At 43.9% G+C, this 19,839-nt stretch overlaps 1 protein-coding gene across 2 annotated transcripts in view; it reads right to left on the bottom strand.

Moving 5' to 3' along the window:
* PDPK1 (3-phosphoinositide dependent protein kinase 1) overlaps positions 1–19,839 on the bottom strand; it is a 112,893-nt gene that overhangs the window by 27,061 nt on the left and 65,993 nt on the right. Inside the window, exons 14-17 of one of the 2 annotated variants that reach the window (XM_019512807.1) lie at positions 16,568–16,676; positions 12,048–12,139; positions 10,138–10,233; positions 6,260–6,376 (exon numbers count right to left, since the gene is read on the bottom strand). In XM_019512807.1, coding sequence (XP_019368352.1) covers positions 6,260–6,376; positions 10,138–10,233; positions 12,048–12,139; positions 16,568–16,676 — 414 coding nt within the window. The remainder of the gene's footprint in view (positions 1–6,259; positions 6,377–10,137; positions 10,234–12,047; positions 12,140–16,567; positions 16,677–19,839) is intronic. The other variant, XM_019512809.1, reaches the window with a different exon arrangement.

Raw genomic sequence — 19,839 nt, 5'->3', positions numbered from 1 at the left:
TTGAGGTGAAGAAAGAAACGGCCCAGGCTCAACTAGAGGTATTTTCTAATCACTTAGTCTATCTGCATGTCAATCTTTTAACTGCTGCATTGGCAGGTCATCATCGCCTGCAGTCATATCCCCCCAGCCTACAACCAAATCCCTTCAACACTTGCTCCCCCTCCTGTCCTCTAACCCCTAAGCTTACCCCTCTTCTCTGGTACCCCTGTTCCTTCTAAACCTATTTTTGTCCCCAGCAGCATGTCCCTGTCCTCTCTGACCACCCTCTGTTTGCCACCGCTCTGCCTGACAGTCATACAGCTGCTTCTTTCTGGGAGTGCAGCGGGCTGCGGGTCAGGAGTGAGGGGCACCAGCTGGGCTGGGGGGCTGCAGGTTAGCTAGAAAGGAGAGGCACTGGTAGGGCTGCTGGGGTGGCGGCTTCAGGTTGGGAGTGAGGGACACAGGCAGGCTGGGGGGACAGTCGCTGGGCTGTAGGGCACGACCACATTTTCTGTGTGATTGTTGTATATTGTGCCTCCTGTAGAACTGGAGAGGACCATTTCCCACCCCACCCTCAGACCATTACCTTAAGATTCCTCAGCAGAACCTGTAAAACCAGTCGAGTGACTCTGGCCGAATCCTGGAGCGGTCACCCCCTTTGAGTTGTTTTGTCTGCGTTAATAGTGTTCCAATGAAGCTGCTTTTTGGCTGAGGCCCTGGATGAGGGCACCAGGGGCAAGGGCTGCAGGGTGGGAGTGAGAGGCACCCCAAAGCGTGACAAATCAGTGGCCACACTCTTTGACTAAGCAATTTTTTTTCCATACAGACTTAGTATATAGACTTGAATAAGGAACTGGTTTTTGGACTGGGATGACAGCTGGAAATCCTTCCTGGGCCAGTCTACTTGGTCAGGGGTGTCCAGGAGAGTCCCCAGTGCCAGAGGCATGGTATGGGGTGACCCTACCTCTGGGTTGTAATGGCTACATATAACAGTGTATGGGAAGGGCTGAGAGATATCCCACAGCTGGGTGCAATGGCCACATATAATATTTCATCACAGCCCTCACCCTACACTGTTATACATGGACATTACACTCCAGAGCTGGGCACACCTGGGTCAGTCCTGGGTCAACACAGTTGTGTTCAGAGAGATGAGGAGACAGTACCACAGTCTGCTACTGTGGTTCGTGTCAGGGAGAGCTGTCCTGGCAATGAGGGAACTGGCTGGGTAACCAGTGTAGTCACCCTAAAACCAGCACCCCAGTAAGGCTGACAGACAAGGCATGAAGCCCCTGGTCCAAGAGAGTCCCCCCAGTGCCACAGAGGCATGGCATGGGATAACCCTAGCTCTGGGGTGTAATAACCACATATAACAGTGCCTGGGAATAACAGATATGTGCCCAGCTCTGGGGAGTAACAGCTGCATATAACAGTGCATGGGGAGGGCTGAGATATACCCCAGAGCTGGGTGCAACAGCAACATACAGTAGTTTAGCACAGCCCCCACCATACTCACTGCAAGGGCCCTTCACTCCTGATCCGCAGCCCCCTAAGTTCCTAGGAGCAGTGTGCAGTGGGTCCCGGAGGGACCAAAGCCCTGAGCTGTAGATGGCAGCTTGGATTCTTTCTGACCCCCCTCCAGCATGAAGCAGGGCAGCTTGGTGTGCAGATGGCACATGGAGGATCCCAGAAGCACTGGAGCTGAAGCCAGCTGCCCAGGCATCAACAGCTCAGGGGTGCAGCTTTTGCCTGCCATGTGGGAGACCTGGGTTTGAATCCTAGCCAGGGCACCAGTGGGTTGAGGTGCCTGCAAAAGGGAACCCTCACAGGGGACCAGGTTCCCCCACCCCGCCAGAGTGCCTGCATGTCATATTTTTGGAAACCCAGCACCTCAAGTTTGTTGCTGATTTGTCTGTTATACATGCATGTTCTCCTAAAAACCCTCTGCTCCCTTGGTTCCTCCCCTCCCCACAGGTGCCCCGGGGGGGGGGCAGTGTACCATTATCTCCCAGGGTCCCCTTGCCCCCCACCTGTGTGTTATATTCCACCCCATTCTTTCCCTATTAAACCCATACATGGTTAAGTTCCAACTGGTCTTGGCTCTACTCTACAGGGGATAGGAGGACAGCTGCTCCCCCATAAGCAGCTACCCCTCTGATAGTACGCTAATATCTGCTAAATCCCTCCAAGTGGAGAGGGGTACCTCATCTGAGTACCACCCAGGTTAGCCCTACCCCCCCCACCCAGCCCTGCCAAACCAAAAACCCAGTCGAACAAAAAGTAATTTTAATTAACCTGAGTCTTGAACTGCCAGACACATAACAATTTGATCTTTGCCACAAAGTGCATGCGAACACACGGAACAATTTTTGTTGGAATCCAAAAAAGTTGTATTTTTCATTAAGATGAACCTTGAACAAATCACCAGTAAAAATTGCAAAATTAGCACCTGGAGTCTTGCTGAAGTATTGCAATAGAAATTCAATGTATTTTCATGGATTACCAAGTGAACCCATGCAGCACCTGGTGGTGTAATAGTTGCAAAGTAGGGAAAATCATGTTTTTGGGCATACATCAGATCCACGTTGAAAATGTAAAACAATTTAAAAAAACCCTCATGGAAAAAATTCAGGAGCTAAAAATAAAATGTGCCAGAGGTGTTTTAAATTACCAGGATAAAAAAAATCTAAAATCATAAAATCAGCTGATGTGGATATACAGATGTTTAGCTAGCTTAATGGTGATTTTTGTCATGTGGACACAGGAAAAGTGTCACATGGTAACATGAGGTATAACATGGACAAGCGCCCTTAGGTAATTTTTCTGGAGCTTTAGTAGTCAGAAAGAAAGATAAATCACATGGACTGAATTGCTGCTTTTAAAAATCATCTTAGAGAACTACTTTCGTTCCCACTAGACTCTCCTCCACAATTTGACCTTCTATGTTCTCTTAGTACTGGCTTATCATAGTCACAGACCACAGTGGTTCTCCCACCATGGTAACAATATTTCATTATTTTAAACAATGAACAGAGCCTGTAATCAAACTGTCTGCCAGATGACATCAGAAGGTGCACAAACTACTCACTATTGAAAAGAAAGATTGGGAATGGTAGTATAGCTGATTGAAAATATTGTAAGTTTAAGATATTCTGGCTTTAGTTATTTTTCTAACAGATGAAGTGAGTTCTCTGTGATGATCTCCCAATTCCATCAATTTGAAAGATCCAACCTGATGTAAACAGAAGAATCATATCGATGTTTCTCACAGACACTACTGGGTATTGGATCATCTTCATTTCCGGGGTAAACTCACTGAAGTCACTCAGAATAAATGCAGTTTCTTGTGTCATTATTTTATGGTGCTTTCACCCATCCCAAGAGATTCTGTCAAACATGCAGCCAACAGTGTGCTCATTTCACAAATGGCCAACAGTGTAGTAGGGTGTATCAGAGGGTCACCTGCAAATCAAGGGAAGTGGGTCTTCCACTCTGTTCAGTACTGGTGAGACCTCACCTTGAGATCTGCGGCCAGTTTAAGGCCCCACACTTCAAGCAGGCGGTGGATAGACTGGAAAGACTTCAATCCAGAGCAACAAAAATTATCAGAGGCCTGAGAAGTAAAATGTATGAGGTAAGCCCGAAAGAACTCCGGCTATTTATTCTGGAGAAGAGAAGACTGAAGGGGTGGGATTTGATAAGTCTTCAAATACCTGAAGGGCAATTATGGAGAGGCCGGCGATGGGCTTTTCTCTGTGTCTGCAGGGGACTAGACTAGGAGCAATGGACTGGAGCTACAGCAGGGAAAATTTAGGTTGGATAATCAACAGGAACTTTCTCATTACGAGGAGTGAACAGGCTGCCTAGAGAAATTATGGAATCTCCACCCCTGGAAATTTTTAAGAGCACATCAGCTGCTCTTAAGAGACACTTGACTGGGATGATTTAGTCAGGGATGATTCCTGCCTTGAAAAGGGAGCTGGGCTAGATGACCATGGGAGGTGCCTCCCATTCCTATTTTCGCATACATTAGTTTTATGTTCCTACTGGGCATGTCTACACGTGCTGATTTAGGGCACTTTAGCCATCTTTAAGGTACATTAAGGGTGCGGGTCTACAGATGCATGCCCTTAATGCACCTTAAAAATGGCAATTTTAGGCTAACCATGCCTAAATTTGATACCTGCATAAAGCAGGTATCAAATTTAGGCGCAAATAGTTAAGGCACCTTAAGGGACGCGTAGACGCCTTAAGGCACCTTAACGCTACGTATGTCAACTGAGTGGGCCAGAGCTGATCCTGAGGGACCCCAGGCTGCCACCGGCCGCTTCCAAGAAGAACATGCAGATGCTGGAGCTGAAGCCCCAAGTCGGTTGGCAAACTGACAGGTACTGCCACTGCTGCCAGAACTGCCACTCCAGCTCCAGTGTCTGTGCCTTGGAGAACAGCACCTGCCACTTCCTCTTGGTGGCACCTAGAGGTAGCACGGGACCTCACGGGCTTGGCTCTGGCCGGCTCCTGACTGACACTGGGGAGGCAGGAACATGGGGAGAGGGTTAGAGCCAGAGCCGCACTGCCCAGCTACACTGTCGTGGGCTCAGGGCACCTGTGGGCACTTGGTACCCCGCAGCCAGGCCCAGCACTAGGTGCAGCTGCCTCAAGTCACTAGACGCAGCCTGGGGGCTCAGGCACACCCCCTGCTTGCTTGGAGCTGAGCTGCCTCTGGCTGTGGTCCAGTAGCCCTGGCTCTGCACATGTCGCTGACAGATGCTGTGGCCCCTGGACACACCCTGCACCTTTCTCTGTGCTTCCTGGCCAGGAACATGGTCATTGTTCGTGCTGTCCCCAGCCACTTTCCCAGCGTGGTACCCACTGCAGGCCCCAGCACACTTGTGTGTGGGGGGCTGCCCAGGGTAGGCTGCAAATGCATTTGTCCAGCGAGCCACGTTAAGATGCCTTAAGGCATGCACATGTAGACACATGCCTAAATCACCTTAATGTAAGTTTAGACATGTGTCATTCACACACAGTCACGCCCACTGAGGCTGACATTTAAAAACTGTCATATTTCAAAATGTCAAGAAGAAAGGGAAGTTTCATGCATCTACAGCCCCTTACAAATATCATCCCTGGCCTCCTTCCCGCCACCATCACATCTGGTATTTTAATTTTTTTTAACTGACTGATAGTTATATACCATATTTACCTCTTTTAAAATGCGTCTAGTATACTCCCAGAGTACCATTACCAAAAGATCATGGATACCCTCAGAGTTGTTTCAGACTGTCTTCACACACAGGCAGACATCAGTGCATTAGTTTACATAGTTTACATTCATTTCACTTACTGAAACTTATCTTTATAATGACAAAAGCTAAAGTGCTTTCATATTTGGTAACAGATTCAAGAGCCTAGTCAGGCAAATGTAAAAGTAATCTGGAATTATGTGACAATAGCTGCAGCCATATAATCTCATACACCAGCTTTCATTTATCTCAAATAAAGCACTTTACTATAATTTTTTTTTAACAATTAAACAACAGCGTAATTAAAAATGAATGATTGTATACAGAGTAATGAACCAGACCCTTCCCCACCGTGTAGGTATGAGAAGAGTGTAGAATTAACTTATATTCTGTAAAAGTAGATTTTACTACAGAGAAAAAAAAAAAGAAGAGTGAAATGATCAATTATTGTTCAGCGTCTAGGATTTATACACAGAATTTTCAGAGTAAAACAAATCATTTTGTGCTGTTCGTACAGAACACTTAAACTACTCACATGAAAAACAAGCTGCATATTTTCTAAGTTTTCATGAATATGAGATTCTGGAATCAAAACTTGGCTTGCTACTTGAGTGGATGATACAAAATCAACTTGGGATAAATGAATTATAAGAGGTTACATTTTGAATGCACTTTAATAAAGTAGTTTGGAATTTGTGCCAAGTTCCTGGTGTTAACATGACTCTGATTACATTTTACTTAGCGAGTATAACACAGGGGATACTAAATGTGAAAGAAAAAAGTAGCAGCAAAACTTTTTTTTATCAACTAAGACAATTGTCTGAATTTAAGTAGCTGTTACAGCTTTGTACAAGATGAACATTTATAACATGTAATGAAGTGTCACGGATATAAATGAAAGCCACTCACAACAACTAAACACAGAACTACCAGGTGCTGTATACCCAGGAAGAAAGTGGAATGATTTGAAAACAGCAGAAATGCAAGGCAGCCATGCACGTTGGCGTGAGGGTAAAAAGAATGGTATGACACACCTCACTGCAGCATTTCTGGAGGTGTCTCTCCTCCCCTCTCACTTTCCGTGCTACTATCAGCAGAAACTCTGACTGCTGGGCCCGGCCAGAGGCATATGGGGAACCTATACTGACAAGCTGCAATAACCAATCAGAGCAAAACACAAAAAGAAACCTTTGTGAAGCCGAAGTGTACAAGTGTCATCTGAACCATACAAACAACAGATGGGCTCTGGGGTGAGAAACCAGTGTTCAACTGCCACTAGGACATATTGCAATGACTTTTATTGTTTTAAAACATGCCAGCTATAATTGTTTTAGCATTCAAATCAGAATCCTATGCAATGGATGCTGTGCATCTTAAAATCCATGCAGGTGGTTAAAAAGTCCTTTCTGATTTGAAGGCCAACTCTAGTTTCTTATAAAGTTGGACTGCAACGGCAAGGCAGATGACTTATCACCAGCAATATTCGCCAATTATTTTGAATTACCTAGGAAAAGGTTGCTGCGTTATGAGCAATGTGATAGCATTGTTCTCCTTTCCCCTTCGGGGCATGGAAATGAAAGTTAGGAGATAAATGTATCTTGTTTTCAGGAAACAGTGCTGGTAATCCAAAACCCCAATTTGTACTACTGAGTCCAAAAATGAACCCCAAGAACTACAGAAAGTCAATTATGTGAAAAGAGCCAAGACTATCCTAGGCAGTTTTACAAGAGGGGATTTTACAAAGCATCTAGGTAGTGCTCATTCCCACTCCAGGTCCAATCTAGTTCCCATGGGAGACAATAGCAAGGATTAGATAACAGAAATGCAATAATCTTGAGGTTCAAGTTCCCAGTATATTCTGTAATTTCTCATTCACTGAACAACCTTGACAGTACTCTGTAATGCCTAAACCACGTGAAAACATATGTATGTCTGTGTGCTTTGAGAAGGATTAGATTTTATGATTAAATATGAAGAGATGGATAAAGGCTGCTGTGAGATAAACAGCTTCCTATTCAGATTAAATAATCATTTAAGGTTATCACTAGTGAGAAATGCTGGTAAAAATGATGCTCCACAAACTGTTAAATTAATTACATACTATTATCATTATACATATAATTTTGAGGGAATCAGTTAACTACTGGCTTTGCCTAGCCAATCTATTTAAGGCAGTGTTACTGGATCAGATTCAGGCTACATTTATCATCAAGGTGTAGGATGGACATAGGCTTCGAACAAAAAATACAATGGACAATGCAAATTTGTTGTTATAAAGTTGTGCATTCTGAGCTGAACTTAATAAATATTTGATTTCAGAATAGTAATGAAAGCTTAAATCAATTTCTTTAAAGAAACACGAAGTTAATAAAACATCACAAAAAAACATTACTTGTGCACTAAAGGAGAACTAGGAAATTTATGACTGGGGACATTCTGCATTTGAAATAACATTTCCCCCTAGGACAAATTACAAGAGAAACTCAACACCTCAGCTTTGGAAAATGGTCCATTTAAAGATCCAGACAGGGACAAATTTACAGCTTACCAAACAGATCCAAGGTTTCAATGTGAAGAAACTACTTTTGTCAAAGACAGGGCACAAAGTGCAGTGGCACAACAATTTCCAAGAGTTTTACTTTACTAAAAAGCACAATCCCAGGACTTTTTGTGGAATGTGAACTGATGGCTTGTTGGTACAGCTTTTACTACTTGTTTGTCCCAGAGCAGTGGTTTTCAAACTGTGGTCCACAGACCCCTGGGGGTACACAGACTACGTCTAAGGGGTTCGCAAAAGATGACTATGGTCAATTAGAAGTATGTGAATACAGTTACAATTCAAAGGGGTCCCCACCTCCATTTAAGATGTTTTAAGGGTCGCAGCAAATGAACAAACACTGAAAACTACTGTCTTTGAGACACCAGTCCTTGTAATGGGCCAAAAGTCTGACTTTCCCTCTCTTTGATTACAACCACCAGGTTCAGTTTAAGATAATTTTTCCAGTTTCAAGTTTTTCACATTTCAATTTTTCAAGGAAGCAGTTTTTACTGATCTGCCAAAAGGAGACTTTTAACCTGTGCTAAACTAGATTGGCTCCTAACCTATGCAACCACTACTGCCTTGGAAAAGTCGATGGATTTTATTGTATCCCATAAGAGACACCCATCACAATATGCAGCATCATTCTATAGGAGAATGCCTTTAAGATGATGAACTACAGGTTAAAAGGGATTTCTCCAAAAATGAAACATCACACCACATCACCGTATTCCTGTTCTTGGCAATTAAGCTTAATGAATGACTTAAGCTTAATTGCCAAGAACATGACAATCACATTACAACTGGATGGCACCTACAATACAATTAAGCAAGTAGATCCTGCCCAAGGCCAAATATATAGTGGAGGGCAAACACCTGGTGTCAGTCAACCTCAAACCATCTGTCCTAGACAAAGCACTGTGACTTTGGGGTAGTGCTCAAGGAAAACAAATGGAATTTTCCCTAAAACAGATAAATTCTGAAGGAAATCCTAGTACTGTACTTTAATGCACTTTGTAGTTAGTGTCAATGCTCAGACATGCTACTCCTAAAGAATAGGCAGTCCTAGATTATATGGAAGCTGTAGGGTCCCCTCCCTCCTTTAAAAAGGAAAGACCCTCTGTGAAAAAGAAGAAATCAGCTTCCTTCAAACAGAACTTGCCTAGTTTGCTGGTCAAAGAACAGTCACCTGGATCAGGTAAAAATATAGCTTATTTCCAAGCAGGAGAAGTTTCCCATGCAATGTGATCTTGGTTCTCAGATCCTGGGGCAATCTCTGGGCGATCTAAACACTTTACTATCCATACAGTAAATACAAGATAACTCATCTCACCCTCCTCCTGTTTCAGGACCTAAGCACCCAAGCCTCCCTCTGCAGCTGACAGCCAGATTGATCACATGCAACAGAGATGTCACAACAGGTTACAATCGGGAAGGATAAGGAGCTTCCCTTTGGTATGTTCATGTTCACAAAGATTATCAAATGCATTCACTGCAACCTTAAACATATTCTTGAATCCAAACTGCACTACAAAGAGGGCTGTGTATAACATGTAAATAAAGATCATTTGTCCTCACCTGAAAGAGGAAGAACAAGAACAAAACAAAGCCATGGAGTTCACACCTATTTCTCTGCACAACTATATTGATTGATTAGGCACTAATAGTGTGCTTCATATAAACTTGGAAACAGTTTGGATATCAAAGCAAGGAACACTATCAAATCTATGTCTGGAATTTTGACTTCCTAAACTAAAAAAACTAGAATGCACTGATAACTTTTAGCACACTGACCTGGTAAACTGTTTGAATGTTTAAAACAAGTGCCATAGTGGGGCATTGGTTCCCAAAGTTGTCAATTTATCCAGAGAAGTAGTAGTGACCAGATAGCAGCAGCAAAGTCTTCCCTCATAACAACCCCTCAGGTGTGTCTCAGTCCCATTCTGGGTCGGTCACTATTAGGACATAACAAACACCTTGTCCTCCAGGACATTTCCTTCCTTTCACTCACAGGCCTTTGTATCAGGTTGAGCACCAACATAAATGTGCAAGAGGAGAAGTCAGTCTCCTCTGTTCCCTTCAACCTTTACACTCTCAGCTGAGGCTGCCTGTGAGAATGACAGTGGCTCTTATGACGTGGATAATCATAGAGAGGAACTGGAATGAGATGACAAATTTTAAGCGGCTGCCAAACTGGCATGTTGATGTTCAAGACATGAATTTCGTTCCTTTTCTCTTGACCCATCTAATCTTCAATAACAACTGCATTTGGCAACTGTTCTCTATACATTTCAGTATTCGTGTATAAAACTTTAAAACAACCCAGTGATACCCACAAAACAACTAACTGAATTTTTTTGTTATTCTTATTACCTGCTCAAATTTCCAGCCGTCAGACATTGTAGAGACCATTTGGGTGAGCTCCTCCTCCTGGCACTGCAGCACCCTGTATACATGTTTGACCGGCACCTTCAGGAAAAAACAACAAACTTGAAATATTGCAAGTGAAATAAAGACATCTGTGTTATCTCTGGGTTTCTCTCACATTTTAAAAATATATATATGTTAAGCAATAGATACTTTAACACCACAGGATCAGTGACCTCTAGGTCTCCAGTTAATTCATATGGCTTAGTATTTTTGTAATCTAATTATGTTGTTTGCAACTTTCACTTCTTAACTGGGATCACCATGTTCAAGCAGTGGCACAGAAGGGCTGTGACCGTGACCCCCCAAAGCTTACCCTTATGTTACCTGCAGCCAGGAATACTTCTTGGGAGTGACCCATGAACCCTACTGTTCATTTTCTGTCTACTCTCCCTTTTCAGGATGACTGTGCAAAGATCTGAAACGTTTCACAAACATTTCAGTAGCTGAAACCCTTGAAATGATATAAATTTGTGGGCCTTAAAAATAATACTGACTCCTGGAAGTCTGGTGGTAACAGCAATTTGAATCCATTACCTACCTTTACAAAGCTAGCTTCCCATGCTGCTCCACACAGTTCAGACATACTGCCTGCCCAGGGTCAAATCCCACCACTTTTCTAGGGCATAGCTTGTTAAAAAACACACTTATCACAACATTTCAGTCAGGCTCCTCTCCAGGAATAACAGCATTATGGTTCACAGCCTAAGAACTATTCCAGCCTGACAACGGACCCAATCTTACACCCTCTCACGCCAGAGAGTTGTTTCTGTCTCATAGCCAGGTCAGAGCTTCAATACTGTAACAAATAAGCAGGAATCCATCAGCATTTCCCTAAAAGGTTCCAACTAGCACAAAGGGTCAAGAAAACAAAACCGACATTCTGTGTCCCAGTCTCAAGAAGATACGGCTGCAGCAGAAGGTCACAAGTTTTAGCTCCATGGAGAGCCAGTTATCAGAATGTCTTAATACCAGCTCCATGGAGATACTGCACTCACAGCAAATCTGAATACATTTTCCCCAAATTAACAGCATCTCTATGTCACATGCATCTTTATGAAAAAAGGTTCACAAACTGATTTGAGAAGGACAAGAATCTCTTCCTGCAGGTACAGGGTAAAAAAATAGGAAAAATCAGAAGGGATTCTGGAAAATAATCAGAAAAATAATCATCCACGTTCTAACAGCAGTGACTTAAGAAACTAAGTCTTGATAGCAGAAAGCCATGGCCTGTAGCATGGTATTTAGCATGCCATTACAAAAAGCAGGGATTGATCAGTAATAAAGAAAAGTTTATCAGTTATGTTTCAACCTATCTGCCTCTTCTGGCTCAATTGTGGTCTAAAATTTTAAAACAACACTTGCTTCTCTGAGGAAACTGATGAAATATGGCTTCTTCTTTTAATGGAAGGAGATTAGATAAGGATCTTCCTTTAGATTAGACAAGGATACTCTGGTCACTGTGCTTATCCATTCCTACCCAGGTTAAGAATTCAGACTGTTATCTCACAGCCACAGATTCTCACCACCTTGTAGGTGGAGTATTTAAATCCATAAGTAGAAAATCTGCTGCCCCGGCCAGCTCTCTATAGTTTTCTAATATAATTATCCCCACAGTGTTCAAATACTGTGAATAAGTAGGTCACTCAAGCAACAACATCCAGTTGTATGTTCTGCACCATTTCTCAAGTATCCAACATTTGAAAACAATGAACAAAAATGTGTCAGCATTCAGTAGTACTCTCTGTGCCAGTGGACTCATACATTGTCCAGAAGGACACAACAAGTTACTGACATGAAACAGAACCATGACCCTTTGGTCAGAATCATAAAAGAACATTAGGTAAAGGCCTCACCTGTGAGATTTTGCTGTCTCTTTCTCTTATTTTGTCCTTTACAAGTTTTATTAGTGATGTGATGTTGTAGAATTCAGCTTCTTCCAGTACACCTGGCACAAGAAACATTTTTGCTTGAAAAAGATAGTGTAAACAAAGTTTATAGGCCAAGAACAACAGACAGTTCTGGGAAGATCTCCTTTAATGCAATGGGAAGCAGTCAGTTTTGCCTTGTGATCTGCTGCTTACGTGAGCCAAAGGATCCTGCCCTCCCCTTCACTTCTATATAATTCAGGGTTTACTCATCACAAAGAGCTGACCTAGATCCAAATCTGAAAAGCTCTACAAGGCCATTTCTGAGGGTTTTTATTTCGCTCACACGTAAGTAACAGACTTGAGTTTACCAAAACTGCTGACAATACAAAACCCCACAAATGCATTTTTACTAGAGGACCAACAAGCATAGAAATGTCTAAATCTGTAACTGTTATCCTTCTTTAATCTGAGAAAAGCAGCTATATATTAAGTCTAATCTGCTGGACCCCAGTAAGGCATTTGACACTGCCACATGAAATATTATGAATTATGGTGGAGAATATGAGGATTAGGGCATGAAACTTAAGGCAGTAATGAACTGGTTAAAAAGGAGAAGAAAGGTTGTGCTGAGAGGGGATTTAACAAAATGGAGAAAGATTAATAGTAAAGTTTTTCAAGGATCTGCTTTAGGACTGATTTTAATTTCATTAAGGAGCTTAATACGAAAAGGAGGAATGTAATAATGAAATCTGTTGATGACACAAAGTTGAGAGGTATTGTCAATACAAAGCAGAACTAGAATATCATACAGGAAAAACTGGGTGAACTTGAAGACTGGAGAAATCAGATTAAAATAAACAATGCTTTTAGGAACTAATAAAAAGGTTTTTGTCTATAAGCTTGGGGTTCATCAGTTGGAAATCACACTAGAAGAGAAAGACCCAAGAGAATTAATCACAGGATGATTATGAGCCACCAATGTTACACAGCCACGAAAAAGGTGGACCTGAAACTAGGCTGTATCAGCTGAGGAAGGCATTAATGTCATTGTACAAGGCACCGTCAAGACCTCATTTGGAGTACTTCATACATTTCTGGTCACCACTCATTCAGTAAAAAAGAGTGCAAACCAGAAGAGGTGCAAAGAAGGGGCATGAGGATGATCGGGAAAAACAGAGAGCTTTGCTCACAACAAGAAGAGGGGTTGGCAACCTTTTCAGAACAGTGGGCTGAAATAATGCAGTATGGTCTGAGACAGGCCAGTGCTTCCAACCCAGCTACCATCATTTCTCCCTGCCACTGCCGCCAATATGAATGTGATCAACAGCATAAGCCCTCCATCATCAAAATGCTGTCAAATGACCCCCTGCTGAATTGCTTCTGATACCCAAAATTTGTGGGCTGGATGAAACCACTTGGTAGGCCAGATCTGGCCCATGGCCATAAGTTGCCAACCCCTGGAGCAGAAGAGCTTGTCTTGATTAGCTTTGCTGAGCGAAGGCTGAGAGGAGCTATGACTGCTTTCAGTATACGCACCAGGGAGGGAGAGAACTGATGTAAACTAAAGACAACATTGGTACAAAAACAGATGAGCATAATCCAGTGACAAATAAACTTAAATTGAAGATTAAACTTCAGCAGAGAAGTGAGGTTCCTGAAAAGCTGACTGAAAGAGGAAAAGCAATATAGGAGTTTTAAGACAGAACTGATCATTTCATGCAAGGGATCTGTGATGTGATAGCAGGCAAGTAGACAATGAGGCAGAAAGGCTCTTCTGGGCTCTAAGTGTAAGTACTATTACAAAAGACAGTAAGTAAAACTGACTGGATGAAAAATCAAGAGGGCATGTTAGCCTTCCCAGGGATGTGGTGGAAGCCTCACTTCTTGAGGATCTTAAGACACACAGGCCAGGGGTTCTCAGAGACCTTTTCAAAGTCAGGGCACTTGCCACAGTTTTTTGAATTTGGCAGCACCCCTGGTTGAGAACTACTGTTCTACAGCCACCACTTACCTGAGTGCTTCTCAACTAGGGTGCTGCCATGCACTTCTGCCTGTACAGGGTTTTCTGATAAACCTAAACCAGGCAGAAGCAGAGGCATAGCTAATGAACTGTGCCTTGGTCAAGACTCTCCTGCGCCACTGGAGGGGGAGGATATGCGTGTGTGCGCGCAGGGGAAGGGCAGGGGGGAAATGAAGGTGGTCTAACAGACCCTGGGTGTCCCTGCACCTAGCATCTCCAGCTGGGCAAATGGCTGCTCCAGCACAGCAGGACTCCTCTGGCTGAGCCATGCAAAGGGTTGCTGAAGCTCAGCCTGACTCCTTGGGACATGCAATGCAAAGCCAGAGTATGCACTGCTGCCATAGCCCTTTCCAGTCCAACCCTGCATGCTAGCCCCAGAGGGCACAGGATGGTCCCACCTTCCTGGCACTGCTGTTTCTGGGAGGAGCTGCATGAAAAGTGTGGGCTCCAGCTGCAGCTGTTTTCCAGTCTGCCTCTGCAGGAGATGCATGGGGCATTTCAACTTGGCCATGGCAGCACTCAAGTCACAGCACTCCTGGAAAGGGATTGTGGCACCTAGGTTGAGAATCACTTACAAAAAAGGGACAATCAAAATCATAGACCGAGTATATGCCATACCTTAATTATATTATGTTTACTAAATGTTAAGTATAAATTTAACTGTAATGCTAATGAATGTGTGAAAATGCAAAACACATAAATGCGCTATATAAAAGAGAAAGAAGTAATTGAAGAGCTTATGAAAATTAACAGTCCAGGTTCAGAGATAAGAATTCTAGGAACTAGATATTTCTGAGTAGCAAATCTTGCTAAAAGGACACCTTCCAAGGACCACTGAAGAACTGGTTTGGTCTAGTTCTCTGGGTATCCAGGACAAAAGAGGGAACCTTTAAAGGTTCCCTCTGTTTCCTAAGCTTATAAACACTTATATGGATAACATACTTTTAATATAAACAGGATTGCTTTCCACTGTGCGCTGTGATCCCAGAGAGAAGGTAACAGGAGAAAAAAAATTAGTAAGAAAGTTTTTGCCTTCCATTCTTGTATGCATTTACTGGCTGGTGATGTTTGGTTAGCATTTATGCAAACAAAGTCCTTTTACATTCAAGTTGTTGAAACAACCTTGGAACAATTTTGTTTTTTTATTAAAGTAGCCAAAAGAGAAGGCAGGCAGGCCACCCTTGGTTGATTAACTTTAATCAATTCATAGAATCATAGAATCAATGAATCGGAAGGGACCTAGACAGATCATCTAGTCCACCCCCCTGCCATGGGCAGGAAGGAGCACTGGGGGTGGCAGGGGTCATAAGACCCCAGCCAGGTGCCTATCCAGTCTCCTCTTGAAGATCTCCAGGGAAGGTGAGAGCACCGCCTCTCTGGGGAGCCTATTCCAGGCTCTGGCCACCCTTACCGTGAAGTAGTTCTTCCTAATATCTAACCTAAACCTATCCTCCCTCAGCTTGTGGCCATTGTTCCTGGTGACTCTGATGGGGGCCCTGGTGAACAGACTTCCCCCCGAGTCCCTGCTGGTGGCCCCTGATAAGGCTGTAGGCAGCCACAAGATCCCCCCTCAGTCTCCTCTTGCAGAGACTGAAGAGATTCAGGTCCCTCAGCCTCTCCTCATAGGGCTGCCTGGATGCGGTCCCTGCCTGCTGGTGTATTCACTTTACCCCACAGCTTGGTGTCATCAGTGAACTTGAACAGGGTGCTTTCCACACCCTGTGGAGTACTCTCTCATTTCTGCCTCTGAACAACCTGACTGGATAAAGCCATAGAAGGAAGACAGAACAATCCAAAATTGGCCTCTAATGAAGACAGAAAGGATGACCTACATATTTTCCTACATTAATTTCCACAATTAGAAGAGAAACTTCTTACATTGGGTAGGTATTTTACTGTGTCTTTTCATCTGACTTCCTTGTAGTTCAGGCAATGGCGTTAACTCCTTGACTATCAACACTGATACAACAGTGCCAGCAGCTATAGCGAGAAGCTCCATGATCTGGATCCAGAAGTAGGTCATTTGACCTGTAGTTTGGATCTAGCCCACAAGAAGCCCTCTGATCTGGATATGGACCACCAACCCATTTGAGTTTGTTACCCCTACGTGAAATATGTTATAGACTGACTTTAAAAAAAACTGTAACAAGAGGACTGTTGATTCATCCACCTTGCCGTCCACTAGAATCCCCAGGTCCTCTTCTACAGTACTGCAGTGTAGCCATTTGTTCCAAGTGAGATCAAGAATCAGACTCATGTTTCCAGTGAAAGCGCACAGCACTAACCAGACTTGAGCAAATCAGTTTAATCTCAGGCAGAGCAGAATGCTGTAGAGAGTTGCCTGCAACATACCTCAAAGATGAAAACAAATTGATTTAATTAAGCATCCCTTAAAAAGAGAAGCTGAGCTCTCCTTTGTAGTTTTCAAAGCACTGACAATGCAGAGAAAGATGAAAGAAAATGAGAGATTTGGTAGAAGTCCTACCTTCCTCTGCAAGGTCCTTGTTAATAACCAGTTTTCCATGTCTGAGATAGTTCAGCACTGGCCCAAAGTAGGTCGGGTCTCTGTCTATTAAGTAGGCACCTGTTTCATCCTACAAAGAAAAAAAAACAGTAGTTGAGATAGTGTATTGAAGTAAATGTTCAATCAAGTGGGTGTTCACACACAGGCACACCCATTAAATAAAAAGAAAGCTGAAGTTTTGTTCATCTGCCTTTGACATCTTAGAGGAATTAGAGGCCCCCACCTTTATTTATGATGGTTATATTAGGGACTTGCCCCCCTCAGGACAGTCCCTATACCCTCACAAAGAAGGAACTTTGTGACTGAAGATTAAACACAGAAAAAAGCATTAAAACAGAGTTACATTTCACACTTACAGTACATTCAATAATTAAGTCAATTTAATTTTTCTCATACTTGGGACTGAAACCAGTCACAGGGAACCATGACCCAAAAAGGGGGGCTTGAAGGATGGGTAGCCTGGAAGAATATTCATCTCCTTGATCACCAGGACTGACAGAGTCTAGAAGAGCAAATGTTTCCCACTTGCAACATCCAAGAGTCTTGCGGCACCCATATTTCTGAAGAAACAGATTCAAAGACACCTCTCTTAAAAGCTGTGATTTTGTCAAGGAGTGGATCACATGCATGAAGGAAACTCTGATCACACAGCAAACTGGCCCTGCCCTGCTTTCAGCCTCACCTGTAAAACTGTGCAACGGGGGTACATCTGGCCAGTCAAACATGCAATTCCAGCTGTCACTGAGGGTGGAAACAGACGTCCTCAGATTTCTTATTTGTGTCATCTCAACATCTTTTTAAGGCAACACAAATGCTTAGCAAATAGATGTCCTTACCCTTTGTTCTGCCATGACAGGAAACTCAGTGGTGAAACAGAAGGTAAAAATAGACTCTACAGCTTTACTGAGAAGGATCTCTATTACCTTGTGGTGCTTTCCCCGCTCAGCCTGTCCCAGACCCACAATGGAGGCGGAACACCTTTCATTCCCCACTGCCTCAGCCCTGCAGGGCTGGCAGAGTGGGAACGCACTTCTCCCTGCTGCCCCAGACCCACAGCATAGGTATGGAGCAGTAGGGAAAGCAGGGAGATCATGTCGCCCCTTGATCCACACCATCAAGGGCAGGACAAAGGGCGATGTGAGTTTTGCTCAGCAAAGGGAATCAGCTTTGCCCCGACACATCACGGCACAATTGTACTGCTCCATTTGGCAACATCTGTGTCTAGCCTTAGTGACAATACCTCCTCCGTCACATTCTAGAGTCCCCACCCTCATGGCAGCAACACTTACGGAAAAAGCGTGGCTATTATGCAAGTAAATAACGTAACTAGTACTGGCCGGTCTACCTGTCTGTCCCATACAACAACTCCTATATCCCTGTTATTTGCACATATAGGCAGCTTCGTTTTCTGGCTTGGGATTTACAGTTTCTCTGAATTCAAAGCCTCCTACAGTTACGGCTGTATACCTTACAGACATTAACATATAAACAATTGTGTCAATCCCTTATATAGAAAGGTACTCAGAACCACATTCCTTATGAAGATGGATTTCAGTATCTTGAATTCCATCCAACACAGTGGGTATTATATACCCCCCAAAATTTTAATCAGCAAGCTGTGTTAACATTGGTGGAAGAAAGAATAGGTCTCTCCAAGCTCTCTCCCTTGGCTCAGACAGGACCAGGGAGATCCAGCAGCCTGTGGTACCATCTAAATGCATTGTTCTAGTTTCCACTGCACATTTCCTAGTGTCCCCTGCCCTGACACCCCTGATGGTTTTCAGCTGCATCGACTCCTGTGCATTATGCTCATCACCATTTCCTGTCCTTACTTTTCTATACTTTCAAACCCTTTTACTGACACCAAGATGATCTTTCAAGCTTTTGGTTTCTATCACCTCTTCTCTCCACTGCTTTCCATTAGTGACTCGTACTGTCCTCTCCTCTCTTCAAACCCATTAAGTTTACCTTCACCTAAGGATCACCTGGAAATTGCAAGAAGTGCTCAAGGCAGACAGGACAGCTACAAGTTCTTTACTGTGTAACGTTGGTCCTCTCCACTCCCCCCAGACATCTATCATCTTCCTTTAATGTTAACACTAATTTTATATTTCATGGTCTGTTGGCAATAATATACCATGTCTTTTTTTTAACAGAAAACTCATGTTGGAAACAGCATAAACGACACTATTTGAATACTGTCCCAAGGGTATAAACATGGGGGCCACGCAACCCTAAAGAAGCAGCCCTGAAACCCAAGAATACTCACCCACTCTAGGAATCCGGAGTCCAGACGAGCAACGCCAACAGAAGAAAGCTGTGCAGTTCATCAGCTGCGCCTATATACAGAAGCCGGCGGGTGATGTCACTGACAAGCACCAGCCAGCAAAGATAAAAGTTGGTAAAAGCTGGGAGCCAGGAAGGGCGGGGGGGGGCAGCGGAAGCTGCAAAGGCTCTCCACGCCGACAGCAGACAGCACTGGCAAGAAGGGGGAAGTCCGGAGCGGACAGGGATGCCCCAGGCAGCGGCAGCCGCAACAAGCCTCCACACTGGTCACAGGCAGTAGCAGCCTGTGGGAGGAAACACCGCTCAGGAAAGAGCAGGGAGAAGCCCAGGGATGGAAGAGACTCCCAGCGATGGGCACTCAGAGACTGGGTCAGGGGAGAAGAGCTGACCCAGAGAAAAGTGGAGGGAGCACAGCCAAGGTAGAGGGCAGGACAGTGTTGGGGGAAACTGCCAAGCACAAGCTCCAGTGCAGGCAATATATCAAGGCAGTCCAGTCTGATCTCTCTGTTTTTCTTTACCAGCCTTTATGTTCCTTTTGCATGTCCAGCTGTTCATTACCATCTGGCCTTTGCATATTCTTCTTTTGTCATTTTCTTTGTCTGCTGGTTTATTTTTAATTCTTTGATATCTCGGTGCTGAGGGGTCCGTACAACAACTGAATCTCAGGAGCCACTCACAAGAACTGACAAGCAGCTGGCGCTGGTGGTGGATGGGTCATTTTCGGCCTGGAGGGATGTGGGCAGTGGGGTCCCCCAGGGCTCGGTCCTCCACTGTTCAACATGTTCATCAGTGACTTGGACGAGGAGGTAAAAAGCACCCTGTTCAAATTTGCTCATGACACTAAGATGTGGCGGGATGTGGGCACACTAGAAGGGAGGAATAGGCTGCAACTGGACCTAGACAGGTTACAGGGGTGGGCGGATGAGAATAGGATGGGATTCAACACC

Source organism: Gavialis gangeticus, unplaced genomic scaffold (assembly GCF_001723915.1).
Source record: "Gavialis gangeticus isolate Ggan-Ray unplaced genomic scaffold, GavGan_comp1, whole genome shotgun sequence".
Taxonomy (NCBI): Eukaryota; Metazoa; Chordata; order Crocodylia; family Gavialidae; genus Gavialis; species Gavialis gangeticus.
Note: the sequence above shows the minus strand (reverse complement) of the source record. Positions and strands in the feature narration are given on the sequence as shown.